Here is a 9,128-nt window from a genome sequence, read left to right as displayed (position 1 = left end):
ATTCTAACCATGAAACACACTCGATTAACACAAAAGGGTGTGGGGGGATACTCAATCTAGTGACGAATGGTTTGTAGCCTGATTCCCAAATGTTATAAGATTTTATTTTTATTTTAATGGTATATGACTTTCTAAATTTGGCTTGTTTCTTATTGATTTATTTATGAAATTGTTGGTTTTGAACGAATAAATGACCAAAAAATTGCAATGTTTTTTGAGTCTAAGGGACCGATTACCCAGCGCCTTACCCATTGAGAGCTTACCGGTAAAAGACTAATACTTTAACTTAACTTACCAAGTAAGATTTTAGTTCATTAAAGCCGCATCGTATGCAATAATTTATCATGTAAGTGCTTACCCGGATAAGAGTCGATACTACAGCTTATAGCTCTTACGGGTAAAACTCCAATGTTTGTCATGTTCATCCGATAAGGTAAAATAACCTGATAAGCGTTTAGTAACGGCCCATAAGTTTAAGAAGTCAAACCACTTGCTCACAATTGTGTTATATGAACAGTTGTAGTTTGATATGGAAGGTACAAAAGGGAACCGTTGAACTTCATATGTATGAACCTGATTCTTTTAACACATTTTTGTATATTAAGTTGTAAGATTTTTAATATGAAATTTTGTTTTATTTATTAATCGGTCAGTCAATCTTTAGTATTGGTGTATGTGATTTATAGTTTCAATATAAATGTAGCAAGACCTCAAAAAAGTTTGACATGACCTTTAACAAGGGTGATTACTATCGTCAATAAGCACTCCAATACTTATATGATTTTTCTTTGTTGGCTGGTTGTTAAAAATTGAAATGGATGATTGGATTGAAGCGATTCTATTAAAATCCGTTGGATGTAAACCGATAAATACCCGTATCAGTGCCCATGGGGAGCTTGATCCCTAAAAAACTTGTAACTTCCACATTAAGACACTGAGACTCGAACACTCGCACGTTTCTGCAACTACCACCCGTATGACCTGAAATTAATGGTGTTACAACATGAGGTTAAATATATGCCTCCTTTACACACATGGTCTTATGAGATTGGTTGAGGTCCACATAATCACATGTTGGATGTTAGTCGGTCGGTTGTTATTGAATCAAATAACTTGTTGCACATTATCAAGCACCAACTCACAAGACAACCAACAAATAAGCTGGTGTTATCTGATTTTTCTCTCACATAATAATATTGGGACAAATGACGATAGAACCCGACTGAAGAGTTACATGTTATAAACCAACTTATACATACATAAATTTATTCAATTTTTAGTTGGAAAACATTATTTCAAAACAACATTTAAAAACATACATTTTGCTGTGAAAGTTCGATTTTTTTTTTACATTTACAGTATTTTGCTGCAAAGATTCAATGTTTTTTTATATTAACTTGTGAAAATTCAGTGTTATTTTATGATCTCATATCACAAAACAGGTAGTCTCACGGAAACTTAACCCAATTAAATTATCCTAAACATAAATATAAATATAAAAATCAAAATATATTATTTAAACCGTAAATTGAAAAAATTAAAATTCCAATTTGATGCAAAACTTGATACCACCACATCCAAACACCTACCAAATATCGTTGAAGGTTCGACCAACATCCAACCATCCCGTCCGTTTTAATACCCGAATCTGACCCGCCGGCGAGAGCCGTTGTCTACCTTACCCCCTTCTCGTCCAAACCCTAAATCTGAAATCGGAAACCCTAACCCCTATCATACTGTTACTCAGTTGAGAAATTAGTGTTAGATTTAGGTTCCGAGCTCTCTGAACAGACCGCGTTGTTCAAATCGTCACGCAAATAATCCAAGATGGTGTTGGCAGAGTTAGGGGGGAGCATTTCACGTGCTCTCCAGCAGATGAGCAATGCCACGATCATCGACGAGAAGGTCCTTAATGATTGCCTAAACGAGATCACTCGCGCACTTCTTCAATCCGATGTTCAGTTCAAGCTCGTTCGTGACATGCAGACCAATATTAAGAAGATCGTCAATCTCGATGATCTTGCTGCAGGTCACAACAAGCGGAAAATCATCCAGCAGGTATATGTCGAATTTTGTTTTTTTTGATCCGGTGTTATCTTAGTGTGTGCAAAATTAGTGAACTTGAGAACGATGAATGAACTTGATGTTGTGTGTTGTCTATGTATTCGGGAAAGGAACAACGAAACTTGAATATAGTTGAAGAAATAACAAACCGGTGTGTTTAGGAACTCTATTTCCAGTGACTGAAATTATAATTCAGCAACTGTTTTGAGTTTGAATGTGTTCAGATTAAATTGCAGTTCCCAACTTAAAACCATATGGTGTAAAACACTAACCTGGAGACCGGAGGTTCTAGCTGATGAAAATTTGCTTATTTGATTGGAGGAGACATCTGTTTTCTATCTTCTTTTTGAGTGTCTGCTTATGTTGGCACAATGTTGTTAGGTTCACTCTGGTAAAGAATGGACTCAAGTAGAACTTTATAAACTTTATCACTCATGACATAATGATCTTATTAATTATATTTACTGTTTCTTATGTTATATACTCTGCTATTGAGCTAGAGATGCTAATTTAGGATCATCATTGGCAAGTATACAAAAGAATATCCGCTTCTTTATCACCCTTTGAAAGGCTATCCTAACAAAACCACATCCATGCAATGGAATGAATAAGTAAAGATATTTAGAAGTATGTTTAGAAACATGTTGCTTGAAACACAGGCCAATTTAACTGTTTAACAGTTCAAATCTTTTTTCTTTGTTTGTGTGCATTTTGTTATCATCCACTGACATGCTATGGTTTTAAAAACTATTTGGTTTCTTCTGTTGGCTATGACTGCCTTGGTTTCTGTATTACCTTCATTGCCATTGTATGGTAGACTAATCTGAGTCCTTTATCATTAGAGTTTTGTGCTCTTTTGACGGTGATTTAATCGTTTCTTATAGGCCATATTTAAAGCGCTAGTTTTAGAAACAACTATTTGGTTTCTTTTTTCTTGAAGCATATAATATTTATATACGACAAATACTACGCACACTTCTCGCCTTTGGTGAGGTTGGGACCCTTGACCTTTTGGGAGGTTGGGCTCTACCGATAACAAGGTACCACTGGGACAAGGACCCTTTGATAAAAGACTCCGGGCATGTTTGGTTAGAGGGTTAAAACAATAATCAATAGGAATGAAAATAAAAGAAACTGTTGGTTTCGTATAATATAATGGGCTCATTCCATTAGAAGTCCAAAATTTCATTCCTGGTTAAACTGGGGGAATGAAAATTCATTCCCAGTCATTTTCATTTTCATTCCCATTTTCATTCCTCAGCCTAAGCTAAACAGACCCTGATTGTTTGGTTTCTTATGTTGGCTATGACTGTGTTAGTTCCTTTATAAATTCATCAACCATCGTACGGCAAAATAATCCGAGTCCTTTATCATTTAAAACTTTGTGCTGTTTGACAATGATTGATTCATTTCTTCTAGGCCATATTTAATGAGCTCTGCAAGATGTTAGATCCTGGGAAGCCGTCTTTCACACCCAAGAAAGCGAAACCAAGTGTTGTCATGTTTGTGGGTCTTCAAGGTATTCTGTTCATATATCTTCTGTTGTCTTTAAATTGTAATAGCACAGCCGCTTTGCTTGTTGCTAGGTTAGGAGATATCTTTATTTGCACGTCATGCCGACGTTTGTATGCCATAGTATTTACCACTTCATCATATATTAATTTCCAGTATTATATGTATTTGGATCCTTGACGACATGTGCTTACTGAATGTGAATGATAGGTTCTGGCAAAACTACAACTTGTACAAAATATGCGTATTACCACCAGAAGAAGGGCTGGAAACCAGCTCTGGTATGTGCAGATACATTCAGGGCAGGTGCTTTTGATCAGTTGAAGCAGAACGCCACAAAAGCTAAGATTCCGTTCTATGGAAGGTTGTTTATCTGTTGAATGTACATCCATGCATTTTATTTCTGCAAGTCTATTAAAAGTTTTGATATCAAGGATGAATGTAAGCCAATCTTTAATCGGTCTAGACTTGAGAAACTTGTGTAGTACGGGTGTTGGGAGAGAGAATCAAATACAGACATTGAAACTGGATTCTGCTGAGTCGTACAAAGTTAAAGTTTACAGTTCAATACATGTTTATGCATAACAGATTGGTCTCTAATAATGAAAAGAAGGGCCTCTCATCGTGGGCGGCATTTCATTGTTGCATCTTATTGAATCCGAGTCACTCATGTTAAAGTTTGGCAATTTGGTATACCATAAAATCATGGTCCTTTTGTTAGTTTATGCGACAAAAGATTACAAGCTTCTTCTTTTAAAAAAAGAAAGAAAGAATACAGGCTTAATAGATCCTTTTATTAGTCTCCTACGAGAAACAGATCTGTTGGCCATCATCTGAATGCAAACCTTTTGGTTATGTAAATGTAGCAACCTTATTTTCAGAGATAAGTGATAGTACTTACTATCGGATTGTTTCGAGCTAATATTTGAGAACTTACTATAATACTACCTTTATGCCACTTAACCTTCATATCCTGCCTACAGCTATATGGAGTCAGACCCTGTGAAAATAGCAGTGGAAGGTGTTGAGAGGTTCAAGAAGGAAAGTTGTGATCTTATTATTGTTGATACAAGTGGTCGGCACAAACAGGAAGTAGCCCTCTTTGAAGAGATGCGGCAAGTTTCTGAAGCAACGGTATACTTGAGTTATCTCCTTCATTAGGTTATTTTTGTTTTTAAATTTGTATACTGACGTGAGTTGCTAAAGGCTGGCATATGTAATCTTGCAGAACCCAGATCTTGTTATATTTGTCATGGATAGCAGTATTGGTCAAGCTGCATTTGACCAAGCTCAAGCATTTAAGCAGAGTGTTGCTGTTGGAGCTGTAATTGTTACTAAAATGGACGGTCATGCAAAGGGAGGCGGAGCTCTTAGTGCGTAAGTGTCATTGTTTTAATTTGTGCTATTTGCACTTTGTGAATTAGGCCCTTCGAGTAAATTACCAACCTAACTAGTGCATTAATGATATAAAACTATAAAAGTACCATTTTTCCTACTGAAACAACTAAAGGCTTTGTCTGCTTTTAAGGAAGAAGAAAAGTCATTTATTTCTGCACCTTCAGGGAAGGGGCCTGAGGCTGTTTTGAAAAGGGAAGGAAAAAAAGCAAGTGGATGAAAATGGAAAAGAAACTACGAACAAACCCTAGCACAAATTGTTATCAGCCTATTTAGTTCTTTTGTGTTAGAAGTTCAGTACTTATTTAACCTATTTTTTGTTATGCAGCATCTTGTATATTCAATGCTTTCATGTATCGAACTTTAAATGTCTTGGAAATCTCTAGAACTAAATTATGAAAGTTGTAAATCGTTTACTGGTTTCAACTCATGTTTCTTTTAACAGTTACTTCAATCATTATTCTTTTTCATGACCAATTCAATAATTTAAGATGAGTTTGAGCAAGTAAATCAAGTTTATTCAGGATAAAAAGTAGGAGGAATAATATGTCAAAGGATCTGATTTCTTACAAGTTACAATAATATAGGGAAGAAAAGTAAATGAAAACCTTACTGCCCAAAAAGTGGACTCCTAGATTGTACCATTCAAAACACCGTACCTGGAGCTTAATGGAAGCCAGAAAGGTGCTACTCAGATTACCATGTGACAACCCATTTATTGTTGTTTTTTTGCTGGTTGTTGGCCACACTCACATGATGTCATTACAGTTAATGTATTCTAGAGACCATATTTGGGACAATTATATTGGAAAAACTAGAGATACGGTTGCAGATATTTTTGTAATAATCACACTGCGAAATGAAATTATGAATATCTGAGAGTCCCCCTCATGATTCATGTGGATTGGCCATATGAGACTCCCTAATGTGCTAAATAAAAAATGTAAACAAATCTAGGACTTCAAACTGTCAGAATATTGATTATTCATTTATTCGTGTGTAATACCTAATTACCTATATATTTCTATATGTTCAGATCATATGAATGTTTGGCTCCATACTTTCTTGCTTCTAGATTACTAGATTGGTTTTATGTAGAAATACTTGCTATTTCTAACTATTTTCAAGTAGGTTTTTTCTTTAATTTCAAAGATGTCAGAAGCTACATCATTTTTCTTTCAACAAAAAGCAAGGAAAAGGGACTAACATCATTTTATGTAGTGCCTGTACTACTTACATGAGCAATTAATTTTTTTTCCTCTTCCCCTATTCTTAATTTATATTTTACTAAAAGGTGGTTTTCTTTACCAAGTGGCTTGTTTAGTTCTTTATGCCATTTTTTTGGTTTGTACTGAAAAAGAATATATTAGAACTAAGCAGTCTTAATTAGAGATTACCAGATTAACTACTCTTCCTAGTGTGCAAAGCCAGTTCTCTAAAATGGAACTCAATGCCATTTATTTGGATTGATGGAATAATATACATCTCTTGCAGTTTTCATCTTATCTACCAGTTCCAATTCCATCTTAATTATATCCTGTATTTAGCATCTAAAATTATAGTTTGACAAAATTCAACCTTTTTTCTTCTTCTGATAATCTTTTCTCAACCTATATGCAGAGTTGCAGCAACAAAAAGCCCGGTCATATTTATTGGAACTGGTGAACATATGGATGAATTTGAAGTTTTTGATGTTAAACCTTTCGTCAGCCGCCTTTTAGGTTTGCATTATTTCTTTTAAGCATCAGTTGTTCTCTTGATGTTGTATTCTATGCACTTCAGCACTTATCTTATCTGAAATAGTGCCAAGAAAATTTGATTACATTTTTGGCTTCTTCAACTAGGCATGGGCGACTTATCTGGATTCATGGACAAAATTCATGAAGTTGTTCCGATGGATCAGCAGCCTGAGCTTCTGCAAAAGCTCTCGGAAGGAAATTTCACGATGAGAATTATGTATGAGCAGTTTCAGAACATACTCAAAATGGGTCCTATCAATCAGGTTTTTTCATACTTTTACTTTGGTTGCTCTAAGTTTAATATTTATGATAATACGATAAAATTATCACACTATGGATACACAAAAACTTGTGGCATCACATTACGTGACAGGACATGACGTGACAGGGACAGGGACAAATTGTATTTTTTCTGTCCCACCAAAATAGGTGGAACAAATATCAGGTAGATGATATAGAAATTGGTGAAGTACTAAACTACCCATGTCACATTAAAATCCTAAAAAAACCTTCTAGAATTCTTTCACCCACTTACCTTGTTCCCTCCTGTCCAGTCCAGGCCAGTCCGCGTACCAAACGCACCCTGGGGGTTGAGGGAAGTCTTTATACCAATATTTTCTTTGATTTAACAAAGAGGTTGGTCAAATCCACGGCCTTGTTATAAGTGAGTAATAATGGTTATTCAGCTTCAGTTTTTGCTTTCGTTTATGAAATTTAAAAATGAACTTAGGCCATTATGGGCTAGCTTATTGACAAAGCCCCATTTGCTTAGCCATAAGCTAGTATTTCAATAAGCTCCAGGGGGAATTTTCCTTAATTCTTTTTCCTTCCAATTACGCCTTTTATATTTTTGCAGTTAATTTTTCTACATATTCTTTTAGTTCATTTTACATTGTCATCTGACTTATCAGCTAATTCTATTAAACATGACTAGTTTATCGGTTAGCTTATGAGCTAGTTTACCAGACATAGCCTTAGAAGAGTCGTGGGAATATGCATCTTTGAACATTGTTCTGCAGCTACATGTTAATCCGCTTGCTTATATCATGTAGGTTTTCTCGATGCTTCCAGGATTTAGTTCCGAGTTGATGCCTAAAGGCCGTGAAAAGGAAAGCCAGGCAAAGATCAAACGTTACATGACAATGATGGATTCAATGACTAATGAAGGTTGGTTGAACCGTTGAACCTTTGAATCGTTTTCACTGTGGAAGTTCGAACCAAAATCCACTTGTGTTTTTTGCAGAGCTGGATAGCACCAACCCGAAGCTCATGAACGATTCCCGGATCATGCGAATAGCAAGAGGCGCTGGCCGTCAAGTGAGGGAAGTCGTCGAAATGTTTGAAGAATACAAACGTCTCGCCAAAATCTGGAGCAAAATGAAGGGTCTTAAAATCCCCAAAAAGGGCGATATGAGCGCACTTTCCAGAAACATGAATGCACAACACATGAGTAAGGTCCTTCCGCCACAAATGCTGAAGCAAATCGGTGGCATGGGTGGCTTACAAAATCTAATGAAGCAGATGGGTTCTAGCAAAGACATGATGGGTATGTTTGGCGGTGGTGATAAGTAGACCACCACCATTCTCTTCCACATCATATCGGCTATGCTATTGGCGGACTTTGGCGGCATATGGAAACTGTTCCCGTTTTTAGGCCATGGCTCACCGGTCGCCCCTAAGAGAAATGTTATCTTATTATATACATTTGGGTAGAAATGTTGAAACTAGTTTTGGTTATAGATTGTTCTACATCACCCTTTGTAAAGACCATGAATGTGTACATGATCATAAACCCTTGATTTCCTGAATGCTCTTTGTGACATTTAAGTAATGCTGGTTTCAATTAGTAGATTTTACCTCTAGATGGAATATACTAAGCTGGTTTGGTTTTGTACTATTTATGGGATATACTGAACTGGTTTGGTTTTTTGGTGGGATATATTAAATTTGTTTAGTTGTTTGGTTTAGTTTTGTATCGTTTATAGGATATACCGAGTTAGTTTGGTTTGATGGTGGAATATATCACACTTTTTTGCTTTGGTTTGGTTTTGTACTTCCTATGTTATGTACTAAGCTTGTTTGATTTGATGGTGGGGTATATCAGGTTTGTTCATTTCTTCGGTTTGGTATTGTATTGTTTTGAGATATACTAAGTTGGTTTGGTTTGATCGGGTTTGTTCAATTGTTTGGTGTGGTATTGTACTGTTATAGGAAATATTGAGTTGGTTTAGTTTGATGGTAGTTCAATTTGGTTTTGTATTGTTTATGAGATATACTAAGTTAGGTTTGATGATGAGATGTATAAAGTTGGTTTGGTTTAATGGTGGGATATATCAGGCTTGTTCAGGTTTGATGGTGGGTTTGTTTAGTTGGGTATTGTATCGTTATGAGATATACTGAGTTGGTTTGGTTTGATAG

General features: G+C 35.8%; 1 protein-coding gene across 1 annotated transcript; it reads left to right on the top strand.

The window, feature by feature from the left end:
- Nucleotides 1-1,608: 1,608 nt before the first annotated feature.
- LOC112511295 (signal recognition particle 54 kDa protein 2) lies at nucleotides 1,609-8,607 on the top strand. The gene is made up of 9 exons (XM_025116863.1): nucleotides 1,609-2,058; nucleotides 3,484-3,583; nucleotides 3,787-3,940; nucleotides 4,560-4,710; nucleotides 4,805-4,953; nucleotides 6,592-6,692; nucleotides 6,816-6,973; nucleotides 7,763-7,877; nucleotides 7,954-8,607. The coding sequence occupies exons 1-9, from the start codon at nucleotides 1,828-1,830 to the stop codon at nucleotides 8,280-8,282; spliced, it is 1,488 nt and encodes a 495-aa protein (XP_024972631.1). The 5' UTR covers nucleotides 1,609-1,827; the 3' UTR covers nucleotides 8,283-8,607.
- The last annotated feature ends 521 nt before the right edge of the window (nucleotides 8,608-9,128 follow it).

Source organism: Cynara cardunculus (assembly GCF_001531365.2).
Source record: "Cynara cardunculus var. scolymus isolate 2C chromosome LG 4, CcrdV1, whole genome shotgun sequence".
In the NCBI taxonomy this organism is placed as follows: Eukaryota; Viridiplantae; Streptophyta; class Magnoliopsida; order Asterales; family Asteraceae; genus Cynara; species Cynara cardunculus.
Note: the sequence above shows the minus strand (reverse complement) of the source record. Positions and strands in the feature narration are given on the sequence as shown.